Genomic DNA, 20,557 nt, shown 5'->3' on the forward strand with positions numbered 1-20,557 from the left:
TAACGTATTCAAGAATCTGTACGTGCTGAAGAAGCAATTGCAGTTTCATGGTTAACTGTTGTACTATTTACTTAATCTGATTGATATGATGGTATGGCCTAAAACGCATTTGCGATTCAATACTTCCATCAAAACGATATCGCCTAGCTGATAATCCTCGTACAGCAGTTTCCAGTTGGAAGAAATAATGTCCATTGATGAGAAACCACAAACTGAGCCAACCAGGCACCAACGGGAGAATCAAATGATTGCCAGCTATTCTGGTACAGACGAGGGAGTCGATAGAGCTGAATTGTGGATGCCAGATGAACATGATCGAGAGCTAAAAGACTTCAAAAATATCCAAGGGTTTGACGACGGTCTGGATGCTTACGCACTTGAGGCAAACCTGGATTTTGCTGAACTCGAAACTGTCCTGACCAACATAGCAGAGATGACAATCATGAAAGAGATGTCTCAATCAAATCATTTGTCAAGTTATCATTAATTCAAGAAGCTGTAAATTATGTTGTTTTTTATGAACATTGTTCTATATATTTTAGTTGAAATAAAACGTGTTTCTATATAAAGTATATGAATGTCAGTTAATGCAAATCATGCTTGATTCAATATTCAGATTATCTCTAATGTGTAAATTTACTCAATTTTATGAAATACTGACAATATGAGCAAAAATAAAAGTGATAAATAGTGAATGTTGTCTTTCTGTTTAAACAAATACACTTGTTAAACAGGCTGTTCAGTCAAAATAAGATTGCATTCTACAAAAACCTTGATAAACCAAACATTTGACCTATTCCCGACGTCCCGACGTCAGTCGGTTTAGACAAGTTCACTGTACGCGTTTTCGACCGTTGCCATTTACAGGTTACCATGTGACAATCGTGAGCGCCTTATCTGCTGAGGGAGTATTTAACGGCTACACACTTTGCATGCTTTGTTTGCGCCGATAAAATGGATCAGCAAACACCTGGCTGCAGGCCTGGCTTCAGGTAAAAACAAATACTTAAATTACTATTCTTTGAGTCTATTCAAATGTTTTCATTAAATATATGATTTCATTTTTTTGTAATTAAACAAGTTGTTTTCGCCACACTAGTCACGTTCATTTTGTGTTATATACTGCAGTGCATGTTCATATCCATGCTTTATATTCTAATAATGTATCAGGCTGCCAGGCCTTCATGCAATCGTCTTCACACTGCTATCCCTGAACCTGCCGCCTCCGACGCTCGGGTATTCGAACTAACTTCTATATCATTGTGTATAATTGCATGTATGTTGTTAAATGAATAGAGGAGCTTACTTTGTTCAAGTATGTATTTTATAACATATGTTTTAAAGATTTCCAATTTGGCATCAAACAAGTTATGAAGTTCAACATTTGCGAAAAAGTACTAGCTTAACGACGTTTACACTTCAGTTGCTGAACAATACACGTAATGTTAATATACAAGGTTGAGATATTTCGTATACTCAACTAAAATTTCGATTTCAGACATTAATTGAAGATTTTATTATCTCGTTCCTTCTTGTAGTACATACTACGTATCACTACCGAGATCATTTACTCCTGGTTACCCATTGGATCTGTACGTTCAAGTAACGAACGCAAATTCTCCTGTAATTTGTGAAGCGGCGATTGTCGATGACAGCAAAACGACTGTGGCACGAACGATTAAGACCATCATTTCAGGTATTACGGCAACAATATTTATAATGTTTGGTTTGTCATTGTGGCATTAAATTACACATAATTTTATAATTGTTCTACGAGTACCAGTGATGTGTCACTATGTGTGAGACGTCTGTGTCAGTCAAAGGGCGTCGACAATAAACAAGGTGAACGTTTCCGATATGTGTACACACACGTTACCTATTTTATGTTACTTCATTAAACTTAAAAATATCACTTCCATTAGATTGTTTGTGGCTCTCTACAGAAGGGCCTTTATTTATCAAGTATCGGACAATATATAACATTCTGTTCGAAAAGAATCCCAGAAAAAATCTTCTTCATAATGGCTTGTTTGTAGTCTGTACAATGTAATTTAGAGACATGGGGTCCAGTTTTGTACTTAAACGCTCTAAGCCACGTTTCGACGTCATATGTCAAAGAAGTTTTCGAAGATCAAAATGGATGTACTATTTATTTTATTCAGGTCTATCTTCCAGTGTTTTGAGTCATTTGTCATGAAAAATATGTTTGCTAACACTCACATTTATTCTTTTTACCTTAGGTAAGCCGGACCGGATACGGATTGATGTAAGTGTAATTTTATCATTCTGCATGCTTATAGAACACACACTATGTAACACTATTCAAATATCAGTAATTATTTCGACTTATAAGCAAGCTTAAGTTTACACCAGTTAAACATTTTGAATGAGCCTTTTCGAGTGATTGGAAATTTAATAAATTTAAAGATGTTGGAAACATAAGCCATTTTTGAGAATGTGTAAACTTAATGCTTTGGCGAACTTATACGACATTTTCATTGATAAACCATCAATGCACAATCGACAATGTCTATTTCACTAGGTTCCAGACGAGCTGCCTACATCTAGGTACGTTATCGCTGTGACCGGCACAGGAGGTCTGGCTTTCTACGATGAGGCACATCTACACTATGAACAGGACGTCCTAGTACTGATACAAACAGATAAGACACGCTACTCTGCCAGACAAAAAGGTGCCCTAGACAAAACCAAGTTTATACAATAATTAAAAAATCGTGTTTCCATTTTCTCAATCCTGTCAAAGTTATTTCGGGCATTTTTTGTTAATTCGTCTTAGCTAGACACTAAGATTTACATGTTGAACATTAAACAAAATTCCATATCGAATAACAGCTACTAACAAAGTTTATATAAAGACGAAACAATATAATGAATAACAGGTTACCGCCCTGTCGTTATGTAAGATATCAGCTGAGGATTAGGATCAAACAACGACGAGAATAAATGTCCAAACTCATATACAGCGAAAGAAAGACAAAAAAATAGAGGATATTTGTTCATGTCAGTGAAAGATCGTTTGTTATTTCACGAGTAATCATAGAAAATATATTTTCACGAGTGAAAATATTATTTTTCTATGATCACGAGCGAAATCATAAACGATCTTACACTGACATGCACACATTTTCTGGGTTTTTTTATGCCCCTTTGCAAGAAAATAATTAACAGCTGTTTCCCTTTTGTTGAAAAGTTACCCTTTCTCCCGTGGCGTGCCTCAATACATTTCAAAACACAAAATGACGTCATTAGTGTGAAAAAATGACGTCATTATAACAGCAAAATTCTCCAGTTAAACTCTTTTTCAATGTAAATAAACGGCGAAAAAGCATATAATAAAAAGAAAATGTGTTGGATTCAGTGGAAAGTCGATTTTAATTCGCTCGTGACAATAGAAAAAATATATTTAATTATTTATGATAATCTAAAAATAGAAAATTGAGTTCCGAAAATTTGTTATTTTCACCGGTGAAAATAACAATTTGTTTGTTTTCACTGTTGTAATTTCACTGCAGAAATGTCATATTGTATCATTAAGTTTAAAAGAAAAGCAAATCATTCATATTCAAAATATGATAGCATACATTCTCTACGCAATATGAAATTAAAATTTGGTCATTTGAATGTTGTGGCGACGTCACAATTGTTTTTCAATATGGCGTTTCCATATATTGTTCATTTCATTTTAAAGCAGTTTTGGCGATAAAATACATATCACGACATATTGAAATAATGATTAAACCACATTTTTTATTCCAGTGCTATACAGGGCGATATTTCTACAATCAGACCTTACCAACTTTCGGGGAAATGCCAGCATTTCTATTTACGTATGTTTTATCTATTTGTTAACAAAATTAATGCACGTGCATAATTCAAATACATGTAATAGTAAAATATAATATCTATCGAAATTCTATCTCAACAAGACTACCAACAAAAAACTGCATATGTTTTTTAAGAATATTGTCGTGAGACTGATATAATCAAGACATTATTTATTTTCATATGAATTAACTGTCCGAGCCTGCGCACCTTTAAAAACTACAAATTTACACACACTATGCTTATTTGGTCATTAGATAAAGTTTGTGCAGACTATCAATCCATCATTCATCGTGTAATTATTAAGTCAAACCGCTCAATGTGAATTTTGTGGATACGTCGTGTTGCGCGTAGCAAAGATGTCTCTTACATAAATATATAAAGCGAAATTTTGGGGAAATACAGCTTATCGGGTGTCACTCAAATGCCCATCACGTGTTTGTCCCTGCCATAGAAAGCAAGGTATCCACTGTCAATGTTGGGCATAATACAGCTTGTTAGGATTGTTGCTCCTTTATTACTCGATCATTAAAAATGCCACAAATGTTTACCATTTTAGAAGTACGTGAATTAATTGAATGTTTTAAGGCGCTTGTCATTTGCTCAAATGTCAGGGTAATCAAATAAGGTTGAATCCTAAGCCATGAGCATGATGTAGCTTTTACAGTATGTAACTGTACAGAGCACCGTAAAAGTAAAATACTTTCTAAAGGAATCACCATTTCCAGAAGACATGGTGCGTGCAATGCATGCTTCCCTTGATCAAACACAAAGATATTAGTGTTGCATATTGCGTTCTGTAAATTATACCTTATTGGTCGCTTTCTTTCAGTTAACGAATAGCTGATGGTAAAATAAAAATTATTGCTAGATAATGTTGCTAGGATACTATCACAGTATTGAATGCTTTATCTATTTCTCCTATAATTGCACAGACGAAAGAACCATATATGGTCTCTTCCGTTGTTCTTGTTTTCTTATTCAAATAAATTTCCAACTTTATATTTTATAAGGGAAAATGTTCTTTTTGAATCGGAGCCACAAACAAAAGCTAATATCCTCAACAGATATTTTCAAGATTCCTTCACTCAAATAACATCTGATACTATTCTTAAAAAAGGCCTAGCCCTTTCAACGATGCCAAACATCTCAATCAGAGAAAATGGAATTACAAAACTATAAACAAGAGATGTGTTTGTCAGAAACACAAGGCCCCCTATTGCGCCGCTTTGAAACCATAAATTTGACCCTTGACCTTGAAGAATCACCTTGACCTTTCACCACTCAATATGTGCAGCTCCATGAGATACACATCCATGCCAAATATCAAGTTGCTATGTTCAATATTAAAAAAGTTATGACCAAACTTCAACGAAGGTTGAAGTTTTAGGAGTGAACAAGAGATGTGTTTGTCAGAAACACAATGCCCCCTAATGCGACGCTTTTTTGACCTTTGGTCTTGAAGGCTGACCTTGAACTCGACTTTTTACCACTCAAAACGTGCAGCTCCATGAGATACACAAGCATGCCAAATATCAAGTTGTTATGTTTAATGTTAAAAAAGGTAAAAAAATAAAATGATAGTTGACCTTTGATCTGAAGGATGACCTTGACATCGACGTTTCATCATTCAAAACGTGCAGCTCACTGAGATACACAAGCAGGCCAAATATCAAGTTGCTATGTTCAATATTAAAAAAGTTATGACAAAACTTTAACGAAGATTAAAGTTTTAGGAAATAAAAAACAATGATATTTGAATTTTGACCTTGAAGGATGACCTTGACCTTTACTTTTCACCACTCAAAATGTGCAGCTCCATGAGATACTCATGCATGCCAAATATGAAGTTGCTATCATTAATATTGCAAAAGTTATAAAAGTTTAACCAAGGTTAAAGTTTTGTGACACACACATACAATGACTGACACAATGACAGACAGACAGACAGACAGACAGGCCAAAAACAATATACCCCCGATATTTCGATCCGGGGGCATACAAATCTTAAAATCTACAAAGCCTAAGTTCCAGTTAAATACCTGCAGAATATTAAAGGAATGTAATATAGACATATCCACAATAATGAAACAAATCTTTCAAAAGTCCCTGTCATTGAAGATATCCTGATTGAAACATGCCATGTTTATAAATACGCAGAAAACATTATGTTATAAAATACAGGCTAATATCACTTACATGCATTTGCTGTAAAAACAAACTTGAACATGACATCGCTAGCTCTATCATGTCTCACCTGCACACAAGTGCTATTTTGTATATGACTTCCAACACTGGTTTAGACTTCCCGTTCTTGTGAAATTCAACTCATTTAATTTCTACATTACATAACCTTTAAAAAACTCAGTTATATAAACCCACATCATCATGATGGATTTTGCTAAGGCATTTGATTAATTGCCCCCACAACTCCTGTCATACAAACTTAAGTAATTTGAATACATTCAAATGCTTTTTTTTCTTAATATATGACTTCGTAACAGATATAACCCATACTGTTGTCCTGGAGGGAATCATGTAATACAAGTTTCATGTAACCTCCGGGGTCCCACAAATAACTGGTGCCCGTCTGGTTTCTGATCAACACCAACTATTCTGCTGATTACATCAAACACAGCACCTTAAGACGTTTTTGCACATATTAGCAACCTTTAAAAAAATATCAACAACCTCACTTCTTCCAAAAATCTCTACCTAGATATTGAAGCTGCTGGTCGATGGGAGCATAACTGTTTATTTAAATTTCATCCTGAAAAATATAACACACGTAGCATTACTAAGAAAACACACTATCATCTTCTCCTTAAAACTAAATGAGAACATTCTTTAAAAGGTTAACCACGTCGAGGTCATACTTTCTAAAGTAATATCAAATGGGATAGAAATATTATTTAATTGAAAATAAATCAAACCAGGCACAATGAACTTCAAAATTAACTCACCAAAACTGAACGATCATGCATACAAAGCAATAGACAGAAATTTATTAGACTATACTCCCCCACTGTGTGGAACCCATACGAAAACATCTAATAATTAAACTTGAAAAGTTCAAAGACGGGAATCCGTATTTGTTAATAACAGATATCACAATACAATTTCATTAAATAATATGACAGACATCCTAAATTAGTCCACACTCAAAATATGCAAAACAAACTTTTGTCTCATCAAGCAATAAAATTGTCCATCATGTAGTTACCATCACTCCTGTGATAACCTTTTTGTTCCTGTCGACCCCCCATCAAGACTCAACAGTATTCAGATGACTCGTATAATTTGGATAATTTACCTCTCCATATACATTAATCAGCCACAGTAGGGGTTTTCAAAATCGTCACTCATGTGCCTGTCGCCCCCCCCCCTCATACATCTGTACACACATTCCCTATTAATAATTAGAGTACCACCCAATTGAGCACCTTTTTACCTCTGATCCTATAGGCACCTACATAAAATCTAATATTTAGAAGGAATGCTGTATCTGGATAAAATGAAGAACTGGCTGTCAGCCATTATATATTTCACATATTTTTATTATAACATATGTATGTATATGCATGCATCCGTCAAACTATTCTATAATTATCAACACTTAAAGGTCGTCGTTCTTTTCTTCACATTTATAGTAAAGAGCATTTAACATATTTTATTAATAAAAAGCTTTAACAATTTTACGTCGTTATGCGTGTTAGCATGTGATTTCAAGAAGCCTGGTAGCAAGCATGTCTTAAAATGGCATAACTCAGTAAGTATTTACTAAGGGATTCTTTAACATTCTTATGTCAGGAAATATTGAAAAAAATATAAACAAAAACATTGAATATTTCTGGCATTTTCAGCAAACATAAAAATAGCCGACTATTCTAAACAGCGGTGTAAATATGGTCGTGTTTCTTCAAACACGTTTTAATGTCACATAACATCAATGGCTTAATTATGTTGCTGCGACAAGATGTTCATTCATAGTGTAGAGAGAATTTTTAATAGTAGCAAATATTGTATGTATACAAGATGTAAAAGTTATTTACAGTACATTCTAATTTTGCAAATAAAAATATGTTCTTTAGGATGGAAAAAACAATCGCATAAAACTAGATGGACCACGCAAAATTAGCCATGGAGTCATCGAAGGTCATCTGGATATTAGCACAGAACCAGTCTTTGGGGAGTGGAAAATACAGGCGAACGTTTTGGTAAGTTGAAAATCAAATTGTACAAAACTGATGATATGAGTGAAAATATGTTCATTTTGGAACGATAAATAGTATATGAATACGACTTAATGTAATGAAACTGGAAATGCAATGCGCATACAAATATAAAAAAACGTATAGCTCTTTTAATTTAGCAACATCTTTCATCGTTAATGCCTACAAATTACGATTTGATTTCATCCCTTTCTTCATTCATTTTAATGTAATGAACCGTCCCTCCGTAATGGCTTTGCTTTTTCACAAAAGTAATATGGTTGATACATGTACACCGTAACAATTGTTTGATTTCAAACGTATATACATCAAGACGTTATCCAGAGAACACATTCGAAGTGTAGGTATTTTGTTCATTAGTCAATCAAATGGTATAACATATCTCTCATAAGTTGATTGATGTTGACAAATAACTGAGACTGAAAATGTTTTTCAATTATTGGTAGATTATTAGTTTCGTCCATTCAGATAGGTATTCAAGAAACTTAGATTTCTGGGTTGTTTTTCAATTTGCATGGAGCTTGATTGTAAAGCGGAGACATACACATATAATGGTATAGGTTAGCGGCATTTGTTTTATTTTCAGGGCTTAGTAAAAAGCAAGTTCTTCAAAGTCTTTGATTACGGTAAGTGGACTGTTTTCATTAAAAAATATGTTAACTTAAATCTACATCATACCAATGATTATCAGTGTGATAAATGCAAGCGGTCTCTGAAATTACATCAAGGTCAGGGATCATATATCTTATGACAATTTAAGACTTTTTAATTTATGCCATTTAAAAGAACAAGCATCCAAAATGCATGATACATTTAAACTGACTTACGGGTACGTTTCAGCAAGTAGTGTAACTTAAAGAACCCGAATAGCGGCTATCAATTGCTGTTCCGAAATAAAAACATTTAGATATTTATCTGATTTAATAACCCTTACGAATGTATTAAAAATGAGATAAAAATCACACAGTATTCTATGTAACAGATACAGAAACAGAAAACAAGGATATACATTCTTAAAGACCGTTACTTATTGTTGCTCATTTTAATCACAGTTTTACCGAGATTCAACGTGGAACTTGTAGTCCCAAATGAAATATTAACGACTGACGGGACCATAGGTGTTGCTGTTAAGGCAAGGTAAGAAAACGTGTCTATAAATTAATGAAGAGGAATGGCATGTGAATACATTAACAAAAATTAATCATCGGACTGACAAAAATATGGCATGTGAACAATCAATTGGTTTCCAGAAATCGTTAGTTATTATTAAAATTTTATTATCCTCAAATTGCAGTGATAAATAAATAAACATATATAAATATATGGCATTTATTATTCAGTGGACATGGTGAATCTAATCTGTTTCATCAATTAACATGTATGATTATTATGCCCCCCTTCGAAGAAGAGGGGGTATATTGCTTTGCACATGTCGGTCGGTCTGTCGGTCGGTCTGTCGGCCGGTCCGTCCACCAGGTGGTTTCCGGATGATAACTCAAGAACGCTTGGGCCTAGGATCATAAAACTTCATAGGTACATTGATCATAAATCGCAGATGACCCCTGTTGATTTTGAGGTCACTAGGTCAAAGGTCAAGGTCACGGTGACCCGAAATAGTAAAATGGTTTTTGGATGAAAACTTCAGAACGCATACGCGGCCAACAGGGCGAACTCTGAACAATATAACTGAAGCAACTGGTCTGTAATCCTAAATCTATAATTATCAGTCCAATGAAACATCATCATTTGAGTAAAATAAAGTGGATCAGTAAAAATATTATCAGAATATGAGATTTTTTTGTATATTTTGTATATTAAATATTGTGTTAATGTTTAATTTTGTTGATTAATATAAATATAAGCAGGACAGGGGAGGTAATGCACTATTATATCTTTCTTATATACAGGGGAAACAAATGCAATAAGTTTAAATTTCATGTTTAATAAATAGAGGATATTTGTTCATGTCAGTGTGAGATCATTTATTATTTTTTTCATTGTCCCTTGACATATCGCTTTTATATTGTTCATACTTGTTTACCAACATCACCCCAACCTATATGCCCCCCCAACCTCACCTCCCCATTTGTTTAAACATATTTAATAAATTACCACACCCCACATTATGCCCCCCTCTCACCCCCCACGCCCTACCCCCCCACCCACCTCCCAATTTGTTTTAAACATCTAATAAATTACCACAACCCACATTATACCCTCCTCTCACTCCCCCCTACCCCCCTAATCCCCCCCCAATTTTTTTTAAACATCTAATAAATTACCACACCCCACATTATACTCCCTCTCACTCCCCCTACCCCTCCTACCCCCCACCCCCCCAAAAAAAAATTTTTTTTTAAACAACTTATAAATTACTACACCCCACATTATACCCCCTCTCACCCCCCTTTACCCCCACCCCCCCCCATCACCCCCCCCCCCCCCAAAAAAAAAATTACATCGTAATAATTACCACAACACCCCACATTATACCCCCTTTCACCCCCCTACCCCCCCCCACCACCCAAAAAAAAAATATTTTTTTAAAACATCTAATAAATTACCACACCCCACATTATACCGCCCCTCCCATCCCCCCACCCCCTAACCCCCACCCACCCCCCCCTCCAAATTTTTTTTAAACATCTAATAAATGACCACACCCGACATTATACCCCCCTCACTCCCCCCTACCCCCCTACCCCCTCACCCCCCCCCTCCCAATTTTTTTAAATCTAATAAATTACCACACCTCACATTATAACCCCCCTCTCACCACCCAACCCCCCTACCCCCTACACCCACCCCCCCATTTTTTTCAAACATTAATAAATTACCACACCCCACATTATACCCCCCTCTCCACCCCCCTACCCCCCACCACCCCCCCACCCCCAAAAAAGATATTTAAAAAAAAAATAAACATCTAATAAATTACCACACCCCACATTATACCCCCTCTTACTCCCCCCTACCCCACCCCCCCCCCACCCAAATATTTTTTAACATCTAATAAATTACCACATCCCATATTATACCCCCTCTCAACCCCCCTAGTCCCCCCCCAAAAAAAATGTTTATTTTTATTTTTGAAAGATCGTCTAATAAATTATTGAATATGAACAATTTCCCCATGATGGCTTACGTTATACTGTCAAGCACTGGAATAGTCGAGCGCGCTGTCCTCTTACAGCTCTTGTTAGGTCACAAGGTCAAAGGTCAAGGTCACAGTGACTCAAAATAGTAAAATGGTTTCCGAATGATAACTGAAGAATGCTTACGCCTAGGATCATGAAACTTCATAGGTACATTGATCATGACTGGCAGATGACCCCTATTGATTTTCAGGTCACTAGGTCAAAGATCAAGGTCACAGTGACTCGAAAGAGTACAATGGTTTCCGGATGATATCTTACATTAGGTCAAAGGTCAAGGTCACAGTGACAAAAAACTTATTCACACAATGGCTTCCACTACAACTGACTGCCCATATGGGGGCATGAATGTTTTGCAAACAGCCCTTGTTATTGATTGTTTAAAAGGATTTAGTTAAAACAACAATCTATATTGCTAATAATCCAAACAATACTTTCATATTTATTTTGACGTGGAATTAATTTTACTTAACCGTCATTATAATGAACATGGGTGCTTTGTAACCCATTGACACTGTATTGCCAAACACTGTAAATAAAACACTGTCTTGAAACTAACCAAGTTCACATTTTATTCAGTTTGATCGTCCGTACAATTACACATTTTACGATAAATAATATTCATGGGCATGTACTTTTCACTAAATTATACAAGATACGTTTGGAAGTATCAAGGGCAAGAACAGCGTTCCTCGATTTATCCCATTGTCATCGTTACATTATGGCTCAGTTCGACATGAGTTTTTAACTTATAAACGACTTACTCATCCCAGCACTACCCACGAGTATTCATACAAAACAATTGCAGGTTCACGTTTAATACTGATGTTCACGGTACATGTACAGTGGTCGTCTACCAAGAAAACGATCCATACCATTACTTTACTATTTCAAAACAGGTAAGTTTTTCGTTTGAAACTGAGTTATTTTTTAACTTATCTTGACAAAAAAGAATACTCGAATTTACAACGAACATCTTTATTGCATATACATGGCGTTTTAATACAATATTGATCTATTTATAAGTCAAAAATATTTTCGGAAGAACTGCGTACAATGTATGTGTTTAAAATGATTTCACTGTCCACATATATTTACAGATACAAGGGTCGGTAAATTTTACAATATATATGTCTGATCTCATTGGCAAAGGGATAACATCGTCTAACTTGAAAGTGCGAGCTACTGTAACGGATAACTCCACTTTGGTGTCGTTTGCCACAGAAAAGGATGTCGTTATACATGAACCAATTGTTGACCGCTTTGAGTTACACGAGATTATTCAAAGGCACGGATTTGTAAACGGACTGAACTATACAACCTTCGTAAGTAATATGAAAAATCGAATAATAATTAATATATATTTAATAAAATAATAAATTAAACACTTATTACGTCAGGTCTTTGATAAATAATTGTGAGTGCTGAGTCGAGAATAATTTAAGGTTCCATGCTTAATGTATCGTGTTTAACATAACGTATCTACACTTATATCACACCATTTATTTGTTGTTGTTTTTTTAAACAAGATTACATTTTAAAATTTACTGATTTCCTTTCGCAGCTAAAATTGACGAACAACGGGCAAGCTCCAAGAATGTCAGGAATACTTTACGTTTTTGTCACGTATTACAGTGCTGTTTTAAGAACGTGCCAACAACTTCTCAACCATTATGACTATTTAGTCATTTCTAAATCCAGTTTTAATGGGCAAACAACCTTTGGTGAAAATGGCATTGCAGAAGTAACAATTCCTGTAGAAGGCGCTGATATTGAGAAAATCGAGTTAACGGTATGGTTTAAAGGTGCACTGTATCTTGTAACATTTAGATACGTTTATACTCAATTATGTAGCTAAAGGATAAAAAATACATCTTTCCATTTTAAAAAAAGCCATAAAATGTTCGAAAGCGAATTTCTCTATTCTTTGTTTCGGATGTTGAATCATATCGAAGGTTGCGTTTGCGCATACAATAAACAATCCATGATTGTTTATTTTGCATGTTTTCTCCTTTTTAGGAATTTGAATAGTAGTAGGTTGATTCCTTTGCAATGATGCAATATGTAAAGTACAAAATGCATATTTTAAACAGTTATCAAAACAAAACTGTAATTTTGTAGTGGTTGTTGGAATTAAAATGAAAATAAATGTGAATAGAATGTACATTATACATTTATATATTCATTAAGGTACGGCACGGCGTTGCAGAACTTTTCACAACGTTATACTCGATGTCGAAAACCCCGGTAGACATGTTGACACTGACATTGAGTAGCGCTGAACTACAGGCAAGATTATTGTGTTGCACTCAATACATTACGCATGTATTAATTGAAACTATTTGCGTATCCCTTGTATATCCATGAACATGCATGTTTTGTAAGGCGTGTGGTATTTGTACATGCCCTTATGTCAATGTTTCACTGTCATTTTGACAGGTTGGAAACGCTGTAACCGTTACAGCAGAATCATCAACACCACTTACTGGTCCAGTTATATTGGAAGTAAGTATAATGACAAAATGACCAAAACCTTTTTAAAGCGGGTATATACGATCTTGTCAAATATTTATTTATTAATATAAAATGTGTAAAAACTTATTATACATATATTTCAATATAAACTAAAATAAAAGTTAAGAAGAACATGTGTCGAAAAATGCTAAATAAGCCAGATATTTAATTCTGAAATCGAAAAAGGCTGTACAGCAGAATTCGCCAGCATGTATATCATGCATGTACGATGTGAATCTAAATTTAGTTTAACGGTTCATTTGAAATTCCTGCAGCGATATCGATTCATACGACACACGAACACTTACTAAAAAGACGAATGCATCGGTTATTGTAGGAAAATAATTACGAATTATCTTCGTCACAATCGGCTCGAGGCGCTAATTTGTATTTGCTGTATTTTATGAAATTCGTCTTAAATGTATCATTTTTCTTGCATATTGTGTGTTATTATAACATATTTGTATCAATATTTTACAATTCAGCACATATAAAAATCGTATATACCCGCTTTAAGTATTGAAATTACAATTTATAAGTGTATTAGTATGAATGTTAAACAAAGTCACCCATGTAACTTTAATTTTAATATTCAATGATTGATTGTTACTTTTGTTGTTATATTTTCATTACAGTTTATGAATCAAATAATTGACATCGATATAAGTATAAAGCACGGGTATTATTTTGATTTATCAGGAGATGGTGAAACTTTTCAAAAGAGTAAAGTAAAGCACAACATTTGTTTATATTAATTGGAATGACCAAGAGACTGTGGTTCTCAAATCTAATATTTAGTATTGATTGACACTACATGCGTGAATGTTTCTTTCTTATTTTAAGATATACAACGAAATTAAATATTCAAAATATGCGAAGAAGTAATTTTCTTTAAAGTCACTTGATGCGTTCGCGTACAGCAGGGCCATAAATGCACTTACGCGCTCACTTTACTTTAATGTACATTTGCTGAAGACTTGGTGACCTTGCTTTTGACACATATTAAAACAAATGCTGACCAAATTTCATCAATATTTAGCCGTTTATGCGTTCACCAAAGTTGTTAACAGTCTTTTTTTAAACTTGTCCCGATGGACGCATCTGACCTAAATAAGAAATCAGCCAAGATATAATTAGATTATTTTTTTTATTTTTTTATTTTTTTTGGGGGGAGGGTGGTCTAAGATAAATATTTTTACAAAGTTTACCGAAATTGAGATAATAAAATGATAATATAAATGTGGCTATGATAGTGGTGCTACTGTTTTTGTCTATAATCAAACCTAGTGATCTAGTTTTTGAACGCATGTGACTCTCAATGAAACTTTACCCAAACATTAAAATTAATTAAGTTTCATAAAGATTGAATAAACATGTGGTCTTCTTAGTGATGACAAGCAAAAGCAAAAAAGTTGACGACGCATACCGCTCAGCGCACGATGAACCGAGACTGACACCGACATATACTGACGACAATAGCTTAATACGAGTACTCCGTGCTCATGTGAGCTTAACATATATACTTGCCCATGTTTATATGCCGTACAGCATAAAACAACATGAAAGACCTGGGCAATTTGAATAAAGCTTGTCAGGTACCTTTGGGTTTTAATTATCACTCATATTCTGAAATTAAACGTAAATGTTATTTTGACATGCTTTTATGCTGTAGGTTTTCTGTCGAAACCGTCGTGTGCAATTTGATTCTACAATGGCTTCCGGTCAAACTACTATTCGGATGACCGTTTCACTTACAGAGGAAATGGCCCCTTTCTCATACATTATAGCTTCACATATAACAAGCGATCGGCGTATTTTATTAGACAGTGCTTATGTTCAGGTTGACGGGACAATGCTTAAAAATAAGGTATTTTAAATTATCAATAGGGTGTTATAAATATGTTCTGTTCGTATTATTTTATTATTTGATATATGCTTGCTATTATGTTTATGACTAAAACATGTTTGTTACAAACAGCTGAAAACCATTTAGATGGATTTTTTAAGCTTACATGAGCACGTAACTATTGTGATCAGTGTACAGACCGTAGTAAAGCGTGTTGCCTCGTGTGTAGTCATTTGTTTGTTTGTTACCCATCTAGAGGCCTCGCTGTACTAAATCTTGATTAAACTTGGTAAAACTGTTGTTCTCGGACGTTCAAAGTCCATGTTTTATTTAGGGTGAATTGAGGTAAAACGAACGATGTTAAATGTCTGCTTTTACAATCATTAATACCACTGTAGAAACCTAGTTATGACTCAAATGCATGATGCTACTTGCTCAGAATGTTTATCTTGGCCATCAAAATATTGTTAACTTATTACGACGAGATAATTATTGTATGAATGTCTTGTTTTGACTTTACCTAAACACGTTTTAAGCTTTAACAAACATTAAGTGAAAAGTAGGTCATGATTTATAATCGTCGACATGGGTTTCGTCACTTGAAATCAAGTCAGCTTGTTGGGGCTATTCTTGCCCACATGTGTATTGATTTTGATGGTCGGTCTGTTGGTTGGTAGAGCATATTCATTTTCGCTCTCTCAATAGTTGCTCTTTTTTTAATCAAACTTTATCTGGAGGTACAGAATTGTCGATATTAAACTTAAAAGGTACAGTTATTCCTTATACTAGTTTTATTGCCTTACATTTAAGTAGTACATTCCAAAGTAATTAGTTTTAAGAAGACTGTTGAAACACTTAATGGCAAATTTCCTAATTTATCTTATATGCCCCCGATCATCGAAATTAATCTCGATCTTATTAAGATTGTCATTAAAGAAGAATTGACATCAAAATTCAAAACAATTGTTATTTTTTCTTCTGAATAATTGAGGTACAAGTGACTTACAACACAACACATACGGAGCCAGGACAGTTTGTGGATATGAAAATAACGGCTGATCCGTATTCGGCGGTATACGTAATGGTTGGAGATGAGCGCAACAGACTACTCGGAAGTGAAAACGACATCTTTTCGGATGAGGTAAAGTGGTCCTCTTCGTCGTTTAACTGACAATGTGTGATATAAATCTTTGCATTTAACCTCGTGTAATTTATTCCTCTGATCTCTGATCGTCATGCTTTTAATGTTATTTGATTGTGATATGGCCATTTAAGGTAAATCTCCAGATGAAATTCAAAATCATGAAGATAATCCACATTAATACTTCAATGTAAGGGGTTTAAAAGTAAATACAGATTAAACAAATATTATAGTATTTTGGAAAAGAGGCGGATTGTAACCCAATGAAACATGTACCTACAATAGACATGTCATTCATGTTGTGAGTGATTTTAACTGTCCTTTCCTTATCAATAAACTAAAAACAATTGCACACTAGGTTTGACCCTTTTTATTTGCAGGTTATTAACGGGGTGACGTCTTTTGCACACAATCCTGAAGACAATTCCTTTATATACAATCAAGAGGAAACAGTAAGTTATTGACAGACAGACGACGTTGAATGCAACGTTGAACACTTTAATGTGCGAATTTGAGAGTTTGGTTATATACCTTAACACTATATAGCAACTTTATATATAGAGACAGGGATTACAGCGTTGTGTTCTATTTGGCAATTATATCATAAAATGACAATATCCTTCAAGCAATAGCAATAAGAGTTTCAGTTGATAATTTCACAATAATGACGCAACTGTACGATTAATGATGTATGTTCTTGTTTAGAAACCTGGAAACACATTCTATTCGAATCAATATGGGCCTTCCATTTCTCAGGTATCCTATTGTTTTCTCTCGTGAGGCAGTAAAGTAAATTATTACACAACACATTTAATTATTTGTATCGAAAAATATGTTAATCAGGCGTTGGTTATTATGCAGTAATTGTGGGTGAAATCTTATTCATGTAATTGTACTTGAACGTTCTTAAATGTATTCTACCAGTATTGTTCAAAGTTTACTATGTACAGAATTGTAACAGAGACATAATATGTTCTGATGCAATTTTGCAATATACTTACACACAACGCAAAAGTTAATCAACGTGTTTCCTCATCTTGAGTGTGCTTATACTTCTTCCGATGTATTTGTTTGTATGTGTGACTATGTTTATAAGACTTATAATAGTTCTGCCGTTGTTTGAACGATTATTACAGGGAATATAACTTGTATAATTATTTTAGACCACTGGCGTGATTATTTTAACGGACGGGTCAGTATTTAATAGAAGTCAGGCAGAAGGGTTACTGATTTTGGGTAGTCATCCAAACAGTTGTCCATACCCACCTATTGGACCTTTCCCGGGAAACGGTATAATTGGTTTGCTGAATTTTCTTGTTCAATTACGTGTTTATATTCACCAATTAAGTTTTATAATTATGCAGTGTATAAAAAAGGTTATTAATAGTAAAAAACACACTTAATTTTGAAGACTGCTTTCCAACATTTAAAGGAAAATATGAATAATTAAACTGTGAACATTCTAGTTTTCAGAAAGAAATAAAACAAACATATTAGAACTTTTATAAAATTGACATTATACATTTATTTAATAATTAAGAACACGTCTTATTCACGTTAATGTTTCACTTGTTGAGCATACGACCGTTTGAAAAAAAATGATTACATTATAAAATACGCAAGTTGTCGAGCGGTATTGGCTTTGTGATTTGGCGGTAGACCGGACGGAAACGGTTGTCCGGAGTGTAACTTTGTCCAGCATGAATGGATTTTCAACTACCTTAGAAAAACCAACCGCATAATAAAGCTTAGTTTCGCGCACAAGTACCCGTGAACAAGGGCAAAGGTCAATGTCGCAATAAAATATCAAAGGTCAAATTTGATAACAAGTCTTAAACATTTTGACAATTGCTGGCTTTTGTCCAGCAAGATTTTACTTATAACTAAGCAGATATGATTCGCAGTATGTGATGGGGTCTTGAAGTGCGCAAGACCAATGCCTGCAAGTCGAAAGTCAAGGTCACAATTCAATCTTAAGTATCACATTTAAGACATTCATTATAATCAGTTTTTCGGGATCAAAACGTTTCCACTGTTTACTTATTTGCAAACAGTAAGTTAGAAATGATAAACATGATGATTCTCAGTGGGTCATTCCAAAACAGTCTCTTTGTAAATGCCAAGGTCAAATTAATAAACAATTTGTACCGAACACTAGAAACAATATATATTGTTTCTTTTATAAGAAAATATATATATATATAATATATTTATTTATTTTATATATATAATAAAAATAAATTTAACACATTAAAATCATTTTGTTCTTATAGCAATAGACAAGATTTCACGTAAGATGTGGTTTGGTAACACAGATTTAACAAGATACAAATGCCGGTTTTTATTTTTTGTGGGAAAATATATTTCCCGCGGCAATATCCGAACATTTGCAAGCGACCGTTAGATAAGCCTCGAGCAGCGTCGGAAGCACAATGTAGTCACATAAGCTGCCCGAAGCCAATCTCTCGTTTGCTCGTAAATGTACGCTTTTAAATTGTTTGACGGAGTTTTGTTCATACAACTAAGTCACTTTGTTACTTGCACAATTCAATGTCACAAGGATTTTTTAATAAATTGATTCAAGTAACTCATATGTGTAGGCGTTTGTAATTTCAAGTTTTTTAAGTTTCAAGAAAGAAAATCAAGACCTCAATTCAATGTCAACTGCCAATAACGAGAAATCAATTTAGACATTATTCAATATTTAAAAGTTTAAACAATTCTTTTATTAACGAGCGTATCCTTTAGAAATGACAATCTTGCTTAACATATATATTTGTCTTTTTCAGCACCTGGTTTCCGTACGTATATTAGGTTAATCTGTGTATGTGAAAATAATTGTGTAATTGCTCAATTTCGTTTAAAGGTCGTGGTTTCAAAATAAGTTATGGCCCTGCCACTAGTAATCGCTTCCTCCCATGAATGCTCTAATCAAAAGCTTACAGTACAAATTACATTTTTAAAGCTCACCTGAACATGATATGCTAACAGGACAGTTTTATTAGATGTGCGTCGGATTTTCCGCACTTAAAATTCGTACAATCAATTATTGTATTTCAAATGCATGCGCCACTGTCGCGAATAGGAATTTTAAATCTGTATTGTTTGGTTGTTTTCTATTTATTTTGGTGAAGCACACATATTGAATAACTTATATGGTATTCTTTTCGTGAAACAACTCGTGTTAAAAAACGAAGGATTTTAAAGGCAGATTGTATTTGACATGGATGTCAAACTAATAAATACACACTAACGTCTGTTAATCTGCGCCTCTGATTCAACCGAGGATGAAACAAAACTATTTGAAATGTTTAATTCCCTTGCTGGCTTTAAACTTTGAGGTAAAAAATTCGTCGAAAATGTGAACATAATGGGTTGTGGACTGGAAGTTTCTTTTCTGATTGCTGTTTGTCCGTCTTGCGACATGCAAATATTTTACTCGTTAACATCATTTGAGTCACATTTTGTTTCGTACTTTCATGAAACTGCCCAAACCTTTGTTAGAATCATACACCGGTCAAGTGTATGATTGGTCATTAAAATGGTGTCTCTATTTACACCAGGAGCCTAACTCAGTGGAGCATAACTTTCCCTTTTTTCTAGACAAATTGGGGTCAGCTATATGTTAATCCTTTATTTGCATACTTTCGCTCTCAATTCACAGTACATTTTGTTATGTTGTTACTCATTTGATACTTCCACACTATAGTGAATCATTTCAGTCTTCTCCAGTACGTCGTTTTTTAACAATTAATGCCCTTTTCTAAAAAATATATTAAAAAGTTTCGTTTCGCAACTCCTACATTTTGCGTGCGATTTCCGTTCT

The 20,557-nt window shown here is 34.3% G+C and overlaps 1 protein-coding gene across 1 annotated transcript; it reads left to right on the forward strand.

Moving 5' to 3' along the window:
• Nucleotides 1–888: 888 nt before the first annotated feature.
• Nucleotides 889–20,302, forward strand: LOC127862829 (CD109 antigen-like). Its single transcript, XM_052402092.1, has 20 exons — nucleotides 889–992; nucleotides 1,171–1,236; nucleotides 1,539–1,696; nucleotides 2,241–2,266; nucleotides 2,543–2,693; nucleotides 3,778–3,848; nucleotides 7,935–8,060; nucleotides 8,662–8,701; nucleotides 9,128–9,212; nucleotides 12,039–12,129; nucleotides 12,331–12,555; nucleotides 12,795–13,022; nucleotides 13,421–13,519; nucleotides 13,670–13,735; nucleotides 15,417–15,611; nucleotides 16,582–16,731; nucleotides 17,112–17,183; nucleotides 17,437–17,487; nucleotides 17,895–18,021; nucleotides 20,295–20,302. The coding sequence occupies exons 1-20, from the start codon at nucleotides 955–957 to the stop codon at nucleotides 20,300–20,302; spliced, it is 2,073 nt and encodes a 690-aa protein (XP_052258052.1). The 5' UTR covers nucleotides 889–954.
• Nucleotides 20,303–20,557: the final 255 nt, after the last annotated feature.

The sequence above is a fragment of the Dreissena polymorpha genome, chromosome 16 (assembly GCF_020536995.1).
Source record: "Dreissena polymorpha isolate Duluth1 chromosome 16, UMN_Dpol_1.0, whole genome shotgun sequence".
NCBI lineage: Eukaryota > Metazoa > Mollusca > Bivalvia > Myida > Dreissenidae > Dreissena > Dreissena polymorpha.